The sequence below is a fragment of the Phacochoerus africanus genome, chromosome 6 (assembly GCF_016906955.1).
Source record: "Phacochoerus africanus isolate WHEZ1 chromosome 6, ROS_Pafr_v1, whole genome shotgun sequence".
Taxonomy (NCBI): Eukaryota; Metazoa; Chordata; class Mammalia; order Artiodactyla; family Suidae; genus Phacochoerus; species Phacochoerus africanus.
In genome coordinates this window covers 91,769,368-91,784,185 of record NC_062549.1, presented here as the reverse complement: position 1 = coordinate 91,784,185, position 14,818 = coordinate 91,769,368, and the positions used below count along the sequence as shown (strand labels likewise).

At 36.6% G+C, this 14,818-nt stretch overlaps 1 protein-coding gene across 1 annotated transcript; it reads right to left on the bottom strand.

The window, feature by feature from the left end:
* Positions 1 to 4,006: 4,006 nt before the first annotated feature.
* Positions 4,007 to 4,987, bottom strand: LOC125128857 (olfactory receptor 6K3-like). Its single transcript, XM_047783002.1, has one exon. It carries the CDS (start codon positions 4,985 to 4,987, stop codon positions 4,037 to 4,039), a length of 951 nt encoding a protein of 316 aa, XP_047638958.1. The 3' UTR covers positions 4,007 to 4,036.
* Between the last annotated feature and the right edge of the window lie 9,831 nt (positions 4,988 to 14,818).

Sequence of the window (14,818 nt, the reverse complement as noted above, 5' to 3'; positions counted from 1 at the left end):
AACAACTTCCCATTTCCCTCACCCCTCAGCTCCTGGCAACTGTAACTGTATTCTCCACTTCCATGATTTTGACTGTTTTAGGTACTTCATATAAGTGGAATCATGCAGTGTTTGTCCTGCGACTGACTTGTTACCTTCAGCACAATGTCCATCAGATTTAACTGTGTTACTGCAAAGACAGTATTTCCTTCTTTTTAAAGCCCGATTAATACTCCATTGTGTGCATATACCACATTCTTGAAATCAATTTATCTCACAATGGACACTTGGGTTGTTTCTGCATGTTGGTTATTTTGAATACTGCTGCAATGAACATGGAAGTGCAGCTATCTCTTTGAGATCCTGAGTTCAATTTTTTCAAATATATACCCTGAAGTGGGAATCCTGGATCATATGATACTTCCATTGTTAATTTTTTGTGGAATCACCATACAGTCTTCCATAACTGCTGAACCATTTTACATTGCCACTAAAGCTTCCAGTTTCTCTGCAACCTCACCAGCGTATAATATCTTCGGTTGTTTGCTGCCATCTTATCTGGTGTGAGGAGATATCTTATTGTAATTTTTCTTTTTTTTTTTTTTTAGGGCTGCCCCTGTGGCATACAGAAGTTCCCAGGCTGGGGGTTGAGTCCAAGCTACAGCTGTCAGCCTATGCCACAGCCACAGCAATGCAGGATCCAAGCTGTGTCTGCGACCTGTACCATAGCTCAAGGCAACACTGGATCCTTAACCCACTGAGTGAGGCCAGGGATCAAATCCCCATCCTCATGGATCCTAGTTGGGTTTGTTAACCACTGAGCCATGAAGGGAACTCCTTATTGTAGTATTGATTTGCATTTCCCTGATGATTAATGATGTTGAACATCTTTTTGTATATATGTGTTGGCCAAGTATATGTCATATTTGAATAAATGTCTTTCAAGTCTTTTGCCCATTATTTTTTTTTTCCTTTTTATGGGCTGCCATATCCCAGCCACTTCTGTGACTTATGCTGGCACTTACAGAAATGCCATATCCTTAACCCACTGAGTGAGGCCAGGGATTGAGCCTGCATCCTCACAGACACTATGTCAGTTCTTAACCCACTGAGCCACAATGGGAACTCCTCCTTTGCCTAATTTTTAATTGAGTTATTTGAGGAGTTGTCTGGCTTTTGAGTTGTAGGATTTCCTTCTATATTTTAGAAATTATCTCCTTATCAGATATACAGTTTGCAAATATTTCTCCCATTCTGTATGTTGCCTTTTCCTTCTGTTGCTTGTTTCCCTTGCTGTGTAGAAGATTTTAGTTTGATGTAGTCCCATTTGTCTGTTTTTTTCACTTGTCTATTTTTTACTTTTGTTGCCTGTGCTTTTACCTGTGTCACATCCAATAAGTCATTGCAAAAACCAATGGCAGGAAGATTTTCCTCCGTTTTCTTCTAAGAATTTTACAGTTTTAGGGCTTGTATGAAACAGTTTCTTTTGATCTGATGATCCAAGTATTTACCTCAGGAATAATTTCCATTAATTTTGGTTATTATATTTCTTCAGCTTTGTCTCTGATATTTCTATAATCACAAATAAGGTTTGTAAAATAAGTGACTTTATTTCCTATATATTCTTCCTTTGCATTTAATCTTTGGCCATTCATTTGGCTCCTTTTTTTCTGGGATATCTCCTTCAGTTTTTCTCTAAGTCATTATTTTCATTTTTTTGCAGTGCTCAATCTCTTCTTCTATATTTACATTCTATTTTACTTTGTTTTTTTTATTTTTCAGCGTCTATAATAATAGATACTATCTTCACAAATCTCATTGAACATTTCAATTTGAATTATTTTAATTATTTTTAAAATTAGAGTCTGTTTCATGAAAGAGCATTTGATTCCAATCCTTAAATCTCTCTGTCTCTTTCTCAATCACTCTTTAACTTAGTATTTCAAGTACTTATTGGGTATTCATTAAACACAGTTAATAGTCTTGAAACACGCAGTGTAAGAGGAGACTAAAGTGATTTTAAAAATACTGTCTGGGGAGTTCCCATTGTGGCAGAGCAAAAATGAATCCAACAAGGAAACATGAGGTTGTGAGTTTGATCCCGGGCCTTGCTCAGTGGGTTGTGGATCTGGCATTGCCATGAGCTGTAGTGTAGGTCACAGATGCAGCTTGGATCTGGCATTGCTGTGGCTGTGGTGTAGGAAGGCAGCTGTCACTCCAATTAGACCTGTAGCCTGGGAACTTCCATATGCCACAGGTGTAGCCCTAAAAAGCAATAAATAAATAAATAAAAAGACTGTTTGTGTGTGTTTGTGTGTGTCTATGTGTATGACTACATATATGGATACAAAAACTAACTGGAGAAAAGTGTCAGTCTGATTGCTCATAGCAAATATGGGAGCATCTGCCATGAAGTCTAATATCAGTTATAGATGATTGCTGTTGTGCCAAGAAGTTGTGCTTTTCTGGTTTTGTTTTAGAAACCCGAGATTACCTGGGTATTTCATAACAGTTCTAACTTGTGTATTTCAGCTTTATTTTTTTGTACACATCTCTGAACACTCCTCGAGGGACAGCTCCACTGTTATTCAATTTGATTCTATTTCCTCTGTCCAAAGTTCCCAAGTGGATCATGGTTTCTCAGCATCTGCTTTTCCAAGATTTGATTTTTTTTTTCATGGCTTACATGTAGAATTACATTCATTTAATCCCTAGGTTCTTTTATCATATTTCCTTGTCCAATATCTGGTAGATATATTTTATCTTCAATTGGACCTCAAATGCACTCATACTGGGGAAACAATTCAAGTTTTAATATCAATTGAGAGTATTCTCTTTTCCCCAGTACTTATAATATTTTTTATTTTATTTTGATTTTTGTATGCTCTGATATTGTTGCTAGTTTTTAAATACACATCTTTGATCATTTCTGGAATATTCAATAGACAGACTCACCTGATGCTTTAGATCCAATCAAATACATTATTATTTATTTTTTCTTAAAAGCAATGTGATATATGGCAATTCAAGGTAAAAAAAAAAAAACAACAGCCATCATGAATTCCTTGGGCAATGCATGAACATATTTAAAAAGGAACAAAAGTGAAATCAAGAGAATTAGCTCAAAAAGTCCATATGTATATCTACCTATATCCATTGTCTATCTAACTAGCACCTATCCATTTACCTATCACTTCAGAGTGTGTTTGAAACTTCTTTCAATAAAATAGTTTACTTCAATCAAATTGGATGAATTCAACCAAAACAGCCAAAGTAAAATGAACATTTAATTCCACTTAGCCACAGGAAAATAATAGGAACAAAAACACTATGAATAATAATCATAGATAAATATTCCTAAGCATGAGATTTTATTTTTAATATATAACTCTTTACTATAACATTCTTTAAAACATCCATAATACATGAAAGTAATTAATGACGAATAATAATAGCTAACCCTTATGTTTGCACTTGCTCTATTTTGAGCATACTTGCATAGAGCAATTCACTTAATTTTTATAATAATTATATGAGGTTCTACTTTTAATACATATTACTTTTACATCTATTTCATAGCTGATGAAACTAAAATGCAGAGAGGTTAATTAATTTGTTCAAGTTAGTGTGTGGTACCAGTGAAATATGAACCTAAACCTCTTCTGCAGATCTTATATTTCTCACCACATATTTTATCATCTGCAGTTGTTACTAATTCTTATGTAATAATAATATAATTTAAAAAATATATTAGCAATAAAATTCATGTTCATGAACAATAAAATAAATACTCAAGAAAATGAATAACAATAAAATGAATACTCAAATATATTTTAATGGCTTAAATATAATATTTCTATTATTTATCCATCTGTGAAAGTCTAAACAGATAGTTCTTAATATCTTAATTGAATCCATAAATGGGATAATTTTACATGGGAAGAAGAATTGGGATAAGTAAACAGAAACTATCAGTATAATAAATGAATTACATGTTAATTTTATTATCTAGTATGTTTGGGTAACATCCAAAGTGAGAGATGCCTATGATCTGACATTAACTTGCACATGCATTAAACATTTTCTGAAGGCAGAGAAGCTTCTTAATTGCAATCTTCATATCCTTATTTCTCAAGCTATAGATGATAGGGTTGAAAAAGGGAGCAAGAACTGCAAACATCAGTGCAATAATTGTGTCCAAAATTGGTGGGAAAGTGGCAGAGAAACGCAGGTACATGAGGGATACGCTGCCATAGAACATCAGAAAGACACCAAGATGAGATGCACAGGTAGAAAAGGCCTTCTGGCGACCTTCAACAGAGGGAATCTTCAGGATCACAGTGATGATTCTGATATATGAGACGGCAATAATCAAGACAGAGAAGATGATGGCAGTAGCATGGATCACATCCTCAATCAGAATCATGGATGTGTCTGTACAAGCCAAGCGTAGCACAGGTTCAAAGTCGCAGAAGATCTGATGGATTTGATTGGGCCCACAGAATGGCAGTGTGGAAATCCATGCAATTTCTGGGAGCAACACAAGAAAGCCAAAGATGCAGGAGCCTGCAGAGAGCTGAGCACACAGCTGGGGAGTCATAATGGTCGGGTAGCGGAGAGGGTTACAGATGGCAACATACCTGTCTATGGCCATAGCAGTCAACAAAATTCCCTCCGAATTTCCCAGTGAATGAAAGAAGTACATCTGCAAGAGGCAACCAATAATGGAAATGGTCCTCTTCTTACTGATGAGATTGGAGAGCATTTTAGGGATGGTGGCTGTGGTGTACCAGATCTCCAGAAGTGAGAAAATGCTGATGAAATTATACATGGGATTATGAAGACGAATATCTATCCTGACTGCAAAAAATACAATGAGATTCCCCGTAACAATGAAGATGTAGATGAAGAACAAAGGAATAAAGAAGAGGAGGCTACCATCTTCAATTTGGGGAAATCCAGAGAAGAGAAACTCTGTCACCGTAAAAGTTTGGTTACTTGTCACCATGGTCTGAGCAGCCTTAATTGCTATGTGTAGAAAGACAGAGTCCATTCCCCAGATGAAATATGAAGAATCAGTCCTTTTGGCTTATATAAGAATCAGAAGAAGAAATGCTTTAGATAGATGACTTACCTCTATCATTCTTGGACTCATTAAACAAATATTCATTTAGTACCTACTATGTGCCTACTAAGCACAATTGAAGATTTGTTGAATTCAGCAGTGAAAAAAATAGTCTCTACTTCCATGAAGCTTATATTCTAATGAAGGAGACAAATAGCAAGCAAATAAGATATTAATAATGCCATGTTTATAAACTGTAGTAACTGAAATAATGTAGCAGTACTAATACAATATTAGGGGTACTAAAAAAAAAACATTTTGTAAGAATTCCCCAAATCATTTTCAATCACATACCAGATAAATTCTCTAATGACTCTTTTTTTTTTGTCTTTTTTCTATTTCTTGGGCCTCTCCCGTGGCATATGGAGGCTCCCAGGCCAGGGGTCTAATCGGAGCTGCAGCCACCGGCCTACACCAGAGCCACAGCAACGCGGGATCTGAGCCGCATCTGAAACCCACACCACAGCTCAGGGCAACGCCGGATGTCAACCCACTGAGCAAGGGCAGGGACTGAACCTGCAACCTCATGGTTCCTAGTCGGATTCGTTAACCACTGAGCCACGACGGGAACCCCCTCTAATGACTCTTGACTATAGACTAGAATATCAAAACTTTTACTTCCTTTTTCTCTAATTATTGTAAAATTTGATTTTGCATTTTCTGGAACATCCTCACTTGCCAATATTCTGTTTCTTTATCAGACAATGGAGCGGCCTTGAGAATGGTTAGAGAAGAGGATAAGGCCCTAAGGCACACATGTCAAGGTGATACCTTGGTGGGAAACTATGCCCAGCAGTAGAAAAAATAAAGCTTGCAGAAATTGGCCATCACAGAAAGAAAGGACCTGTGAGAAACTGAGCAGTAGAAGATTTTGTAAGTATGAAGAAGGCACGGTACATGAACTATGAGCTCTCCCTTTGGAATCTGGCTCTTGAAGCCCTTTTTACTCAGGCTCCTAAAGGGTGAATCAATCAGAGATGTGAACACCAAGCAGAGGTTTTTAATGAATACCGAAGTCTCCCTATTCAAGTGTCTTAGTTGAGTGATAAATGAGGTAATTTTCTGAGAATAAGAATTCTAAGGATAGGAGATTTTGGAAAAATGGCTGAAATTCCTCAAGGGAAAAAAATGTGCAAAACTAACACATTCAGTGTTTTCTGTGATATATTCATGGTCTACCTAGGTTGGAGATCAAGCTTTTGTTTCTCCCTTCACTAGTAGTCAGGAATCTAGCTATAATGTCTAAAATATTAAATGATGGCATTTACTCAATACATTAGTTAGAGTAAGGTAGACTTCTGTACAAAAGAAAAATCCAAAGATAATGACATAGGTATTTAGCTTTATGGATATGGGGGTTTCAGATGGATGGATAAGAGTGTCAAGACAATAAGGCATTGATAATTGTGTGAAAATAGTCTAGAGACTGAATAGTTCAATGAGGTTAAAGAGTGATTGTAACAGAAAGAAATCTAATTAATAAGCTAAAAGGAAAAGATCATATTCTTTTTTCTTTTTTCAGCTCCACTGACAGCATATAGACGTTCCCGGGCCAGGGATCAAACCTGCACCACCACAAAGACAGTGATGGATCATTTAACCCACTGTGCCACAGCAGGAACTCTGAAAAGACCATATTTTTAAAGCGCAATATATTAGAGTTTAAAATACCTGGAATATTTACTGAGTGTCTCAATTCCTAGACATAGGAGAAATCAAAGAAATGAATTCAAGTTCATTATTACAAATTTATGAGACAAATTGTTAGATGAGTCATTCCTGTGGACTTTAATGTCTTATAATGATCCAACTAAGTCTGAAGGTATCAAACTAGATACCAAAGAATTGATCTTTAAGTAGCAGGAATGTAAAGAAATATAGAATACTAATAAAACATTTTCCCTGGCATTTTCTTAGCCTAGAGACACATGGAAAGTGGAAGAATACACAACTTTCATCTGAACAGGGTGTTGTTTTTAGAAGAGAATATACTTCAGTTAAGGAAGGAGGTAAATAGTGTAGACACAGAGAAGATTATTTGCCAAGGGTAAAGGCTGTTGGACATTCATAGGAAAGAATAGGAAGGAAAGATACAAATTAGGATTGGTAAGAACAGAGCTATGTTGGAATGAGAATTCTGGACAAATGACAAAAGACTCATATTAGATAATGACCAAATATGTTAGGATTTGAAAAGATGTCAAATATTATCTGTAATTCCAATTTAAAGATATTTCAATATTGGCTCAGACAGTAACTTCCCAGGTTATAGGATATTTTTTGTTGGTAGCCTAATTAACAAGTCTTTGCTCAAACTTCCAAGCACAATGTCTAGGAAGAAAGTATTTTGTGCCTAAGAAAATCTCAACTCCAGGTAAATGAAATGTTGTAATGATCCACATCCTTAGCGGAATTATCAGTAGTAATTTTGACTTATCACTCTTGCAAAATCCAACACCAACTAGAAAAGGAGAGACATGCAAGCCTTAGAAGCCCATCAAAATAGACTTGCCATTCTTGGTCTTATGGACCCTGCAGAGCTTAGAAAAAGTGAAGGGAGGGACTTGGAGAAACCCAAGAAAAAGTTAAGACACAGGGTTGACTTCAAATTCACAGAAATATTAGACTGGGCCAACACACAAAGGGAAAGAATCAGAAAGGAAAGAATTATGGTTGACACTTGACTGAAAGAAATTTCAATTGTGTAATAGTTTTGAATAAAGCAAGTGGATTTAAGAGTTTTAATGATAGGAATAAAATAATAAGGGAAAAAAATATCCCTTCTACTTTACCCTCCACCTAAAAAATACATACACACTGATGAACCTGATTCCTGGTAAAAAAAAAAAAAAAAACCTGTGTGATTTTTTTCAGGTCTAACCATAGCAATTACAAAATCTTTCCTAGGCAGTCTTCCCAGGGGAGAGCTGTCCTCTCCACTCCAAATATGGTGTACAACCAATGCATTGCAGTTTCTGAAGGGAGTTGCAGTCAAAGACTCAGACTCCTCTGGCAAGCCATGTTCTTTGCAGGTTTATATTCACCCCAGCATCTTCACTCCTTGGGCCTAGGTCCTCCTTAGGCACCTCTGCTGAAGCCTTCATATGGGAGGAGAAAGAAAAAAACCTTGAAGACACTCTTCCCCATCCTGACTTAGTTCACTCCAAGGTCCATAAAACTGTTGGAACCTTCTGTTCAGAGCTCCTTCAACAGTGAAAGGACTTCCAAGTCTGTGCTGATCCACCTGGCCCTTGATTAGTTCTCAGTTTCATGGGGATATGAAATGGTTGGGCTTAGGGTCAGGGTGAGGAGTCACTACTTTTTCTCATCATGCTGTCATAGTAAGTGATACAAAGTTTCACTCTTACTTTCATTTGGGATAACTGTTGCTTTAAAATGGTTGCTTTGATCTACTGTTGTGACACCTGGCAGTTCAACTCTCTCTTAGCTCTGCTGAGCCCTGACACATACACATGAAGAGGTTAAGGAAAGGGTCAAAGAAGATTTATACTACCTCCATTTGCAAATCAGTGGAAAGATGACAACTAGTAATTCCTTAAAACTGAGACATTTTGGACCTCTGAAGAAGTCACAGGTATTGTCTCATGGTTCTGTTTAGTTCTCTTTATTTCTCCTAAATGACTGGTGTTAATCATTTTAATAGAATCTAGGTACCTATGTTTTAGCAAAATCAATGTTGTACTCTACAGAACTTAATATGGAGTTGATCTGTTGGCAGCTGGGAGAACAGAAATGAGCTGACCCAATCCTACTGGAAAAAGGAAGACATGCATAAAAAATTGGTCTAGGGGTAGAGACTGTTCCATTTGCATCAATAATCTAGGACTTGATTCTCAGTGATAGGCTGCTGATATAAATAACCTCTCTTGATTCATGTTCTTTTTGATTTATATTCATTTCATTGGGAACAGAAGCCTGTGTGTAAAATGATGTCCTCCTGCATCAGTTAATTTAGAGAAGCTCTGAAGGTGTGAAACCGGAGGAGATTATTATTATTATTAGGGGGAAAGTCTTAATTATTCAACCTATCACACACCCCAGACAAAACATAACATCATCACTGATTTTTATTCTTATATTTCCTCCTCTATGAACCTAATTCCATTCAGCCATTCATGCAATCTGAAATATGTCCCCAAATATTGGGATTTAAAACAACAGAAGGAGCACAAGCTAAGTGTCCTTTCCTTCTGCCCAGTAGACAATTTACTTTCTCATTAACACAGGGCAAACCTGCATCTTAGACCCCCATGCACTCTCCTCTTACCTTTGGCAGAGACAACGAGGTCCCTTCCCTTTCCTGCATTTATGCGGATTGAGTCCCTTCAGCACACCAGAAAAGACTGAATGCTTTTTCTAAAGCCTTCTTGGGGAGATTTCTCTACGGGAAATCTTCCCCTGATGATTGGAGAAAAATAGCAATTCTATTTTCCCATGGGTTAATTGGTAGAAACCTTTTCCTTTGATCAGTTCTCATTAGTTCTCCTTAGTGTTTGGAATTCTGTGAGTTTTCCTTAAGTATGGCCTCTTTTGATAGATTCATTCATAATAGATATACATGAATACACACTATTATGAAGAATTTCTTTTTAAAGGATTAGGGGGTTTTGTTTGTTTGTTTGTTGTTCTTAACTTCCCTACTATCTGAGAGGATAGTGACATTTTTCAAGGCCAATTGAGCTACCCTGAGAAAGATACAATATCCACTGCAATAACATTGTTGACTCTAAGACATGCTGCTATGATAAATGTGTTTACTTTGCTGAAGATACTCCTTTACCACAAGTTCTGAGTATAGAAAACGACCTACCCTTTGCACCCACACATACAGGATTAGTTCCAGTGGTTCCCATGATTTTTAGGATAATGTGGGGATATCTCTATCTCTACATTGCCAAGAAAACCGTGTAATCTAAACTCTTCACTTAACTCTTCCCTTCGCACTGCATGGTGATTTGACAGCTCTTCCCATCAAAAGATTTCATCTCCTTCCCTCCTTGAAGTCCCCCTTGTGACTTGATTTGGCCACAGACTGCAACGAATACATTCTGTGTCAATGAGCCAAGTCTCAGGAAGCCCATGCCAGTTCCTTAGTAGCTCAGTGGGTTAAGGATCTGGCATTGTCAGTGCTGTGGATGAAGTCACTGCTGTAGCAAGGGTTTGGTCCCTGGCCCAGGAACTACTGCATGCTGCAGGTCTAGCAAACAAACAAACAAACAAAGCAAAACAACAACAACCAAAAAAACACCCATAAACTTAGGTTTTGTATTGACACTCCAACCAGCCATTATGTGAACAATAGAAACTAACTAGCCTGAAGTAAGATGAAAGGCATGGGAGAGAGTGCAACTGTCTTAGCTAATGTTGTCTGATTTTAGCCAGCTCAAGCCAAATCATTGCTGACCCTGGATGCATGAGTGAACCAGGACTAAAAGAACCACCTTTTTGATTCCAGTCAAAAATAACCCATAAATTACGAGATAAAGAGATAGTTTCTATTTTAAGCACTAATTTGGGGAGTGGTTTATTTTGAAGCAGAAGATAACTACTGTGCTCTCTTAAATCATCTTCTCCACCTCTACATTTGCTCCATTTCAATCTGTCTTCATACAACAATAGGGATGTTATTCTAAGAATCTAATATACTTCAGTCTCTTCAGAATCTTCACATGGCTGTTGAAATACATTCCAATATCTCATAACATGGCCTATGAATTTCTGCATATTTTGCGTCTAGCCCTTATCTCATCACTCTTACTGTGTTCCATTTGCACATATACATGTTGGTTCCTATAATGGTTTCCCTAGAAACCTAGATTTTATTAACCTCAGAATTTTATCTTACATATTTTCCTGACTGATTCTTTCTCAGTCTTCAAGAATCAGCTTAAATGTTACTTTATCAAAGAAGTGTTCTCTGCCCCTACTTCTTTTTGCTTTTTAGGGCCACACCTGAGGCATATGGAAATTCCCAGGCTAGGGGTTGAATCAGAGCTACAGCTGCCAGGGTACACCACAGCCACAGCAATGCTGAATCTGAGCCGCATCCATGACCAATACCACGGCTCATGGCAATGCCGGATCCTAACCCACTGAGCAAGGCCAGGGATCAAAACTGCATCTTCATGGACACTAGTCAGATTCATTTCTGCTGTGCCAAAATGAGACCTCCTGTCTGTCCCTAGTTCCAAACAGATATCCATGCTTATTAACTTTTTAGACACATATTCCTAAATTGCTCTAGAAAAGATCATACCATTTTGACATCCTGTTAATACTGTCGGAGAGTGTATATTTATTTTCTTTACCATATTTAAATTGTCAGAATTTTAAACAGTAAAACTGTTTTCACTAAAATGTGATATGTTATTATATATAATTAGAAAACTATAAATAAATACAAAGTTAAAAATAGAAATCACCTATTAAATGTATAGCCAAAGGTAATCAGAGCTAAAGACGTTTCACTTTGTTTTCTTTTCTTTTTTTTTTTTGTCTTTTTAGGGCCACACTAGTGGCATATGGAGGTTTCCAGGCTAGGGGTCCAATTGGAGCTGCAGCTGCCGGCATATGCCACAACCACAGCAATGCCAGATCCAAGCTACATCTGCAACGTATACCACAGCTCATGGCAACGCCAGATCCTTAACCCACTGAGCAAGGCCAGGGAATAAACCTGCATCCTCTTGGATGCTAGTCAGATTCGTTTCCGCTGAACCACAATGGGAACGCCCTTATTTTGTTTTCAAATTGAGGACCACAGCCCATTAGTGAGTGGTGAAATCAGTTCTGAAAATGTCTTCAATAAATAGAATAAGGGGGAAAGGTAAAGAAACATCATAAGGACGAAGTATAAATGTTGTTTTGTAAAAATATAGTTTTAGGTATAAATAGGGATATGAATGTGCAAATTTATGTATATATGGGTCCTATATTATGATTTAAAATGCATTGTGAATCACAGTTAACAAAGTATTTTAAAGATCCCACTTGCTCCTTATTATCTCATTTCTCAGCTTTCATTAGTAGTAAAACTCCACGAAAGAGTGGCTCAGATCTGTCGTTGCTGTGGCTGTGGTGTAGGCCAGGAGCTACAGCTCAGATTCAACTGCTAGCCTAGGAACCTCCATATGCCAGAGGTGCGGCCCTTAAAAAAAAACAACAAAACACTCCATGAAAGAGTTGCTTATATTTGAAATTTCCTGTTTTTCTTTGATTCTTTTCTATTCAGTTACTCAAGTCAGGCTTTTACTTCCACCATATAATGCACACTTTCTTATTAAGTTTAACAAGGATCACCAAGTGCCTAAATTCAAAGTCAAACCACAGTCCTCACCTTACTTGACTCTTTGTAGGATTTGACAAAATCAATAACTTCCTCCTTGATGTATTTTGTTAACTCAACCTTCAAAACTCTTGGTCCTTGTTCTATCTTACTGGTCACTCCTTCTGAGTCACATTTTTCACTAGATTTTACTGCTACCTGTATCATTCATTATTCTCCCTTCATATATCCTTGTGACCAACTCCATTTTCTTCAAATCTTTGTTCAAATGTGACCTCCTAATGAGATCCAAGTATGACCACTTTTTTAAAAATTATGATCTCTCCCAACACACAAGATCTTCTTATCCTGCAATAGTTTTTTTTTTCTATTTCACACAGAACACATAATTTCATATAATTTGCTATTTTTGCTTGTTTTTAATATATATGCACTTTTTAATATCTCCGCTCATAATAGCACAAGCTATAAAAGGGCAGAGTTTTTTTCAGTCATATCACAAACACCTAAAATAGAGCCTGGCATAGTAGCCTTAGTAAACATTTGCTGCATGAATAAAGAAATGGGCTACTTAATTATTTCCTTAATGGGTTAGCATCTTTTTTATTTTCTGCCATGCCCTAGGCATGTGGAAATTCCCTAGTCAAAGTTCAAAGCAGTGCCACAGCAGTGACCCAAACTGCTCTAGTAACAATGCCAGATCCTTAACCTGCCGTGCCACAGGGAACTCCATTAGTTAGCATCTTTTAAACTCAGCAAGATTTTAGAAGTAATTATAGAAATGTTTAATGGAATCAAACCTATTATTTATATTTTGTACTAAATAATTTGTATATATATGTATTGTATTTTATGTATATGCTTTTTTAAGATAATTTGACCTATTAGAATACCAAATCTACCTTGTAATTTTAATTTTAAATCTGTAATTGAGCAATTACTCTATTTATGTTTTTAAATCATTTTTATTGAGGTAAAATTTATAGTCAAAATCACATGTTAAATTGGGGCATTAAGTTTTTTATTTAATATTGAAGTTTTACCACATGTATTACAGTACTGGAATGTTTAAAATGAATAAGAATTAGCTATATTTATAATTTCTCTTTTCTTTTTGGAGATTTTTTTACAATTATAAAGATTATGTTTAAAATCTGTGCAAGCATTGTTTATTGAGTCAGAAAATTAAAATACTTGAAAACAAAATAGTGTATATCATATCTAAATGTAATTTAAAAGGATTTTGTGGCCAAGTTTATAAATTAGACCAAATATTTGTCAAAAACTTTTTTTTTTTTTTTTTGCTTTTCCCAGGCTAGGGGGCAAATTGGAGCTGCAGCTGCTGGCCACGGCCAGAGCAGTGCCAGATCTGAGCCACATGTGTGACCTACACCACAGCTCACAGCAGCAACGGATCTTTAACCCACTGAGCGGGGCCAGGAATTGAACCTGTGTCCTCATGGACACAGCTGTGTTTGATTCCACTGAACCACAACAAGAACTCCTTGTCAGATGCTTTTAATGATGAATAATAAAATCTGTTAGACTTATACATGGAAAAATACTAAGCTATTTAAGCACAAATTCAAAGATTAAGAGCTAGGTTTCTGAATGTTTACCTCAAATAAATTTAATAATGTAACTGAAGAAAAGTCTATATAATTTCCTTCACCCCTAAAAATTTCCTCAGGGGCATCACAAAGCTCATATTAATATTGGAGAGGATTTGCATTTACCAGAGTTAAGACGATATAAGGGATCCAGCCAGATCCCAGAGCCATGAAAAGAAACGGGGTCTGGAGCTAATCCAAAGTTGAGAGCTGACACTTTTTCCACCTTAACTTTCCTAAATGGTTTGAAGAATTTATCTAGCAACCTGACCAAAGTGGACTGAATTTTTTTTCCTTGTGTTCTATACTATTGGTATTTCCATTTTTGATACCTCTCTTCTTCCATCACCTTTTGACGGGCTTCCTGCTTTTTTGGTACCAGTGACAATTGGTTTGCTTCCCCCAGGAGCTGGGGAGAAACATCTGTTTCTGGAGACGATTTGCTCAACCCTTAAAACAATTAGTGTACCTTTGTGGGTAGAAGGCACAGGCCTTTATCCCAGAGGATAAAATGTGTGTGCATTTTCTAATGGTAAGTATAAGTTCCAAGGCAGAGAAGAAAAACAGAGAGGAAAACTCCAAGCAGAAAAGAACAAAGACACTGAGGTATGAGACTGTCATAGTATTTTAATAGAACACAACATAACATAATCTATATAGCAATATTTTTAATCAGCACATCAAAGCATAAATATATATTGCATAACTTATGCATTTTCTAGACCCAAGTCCCTATATTTTGTCTATTTAATCTTCTAGTTTTCAAGAGTGTTTGGTCTGGAGTTTTCAAAACAATGT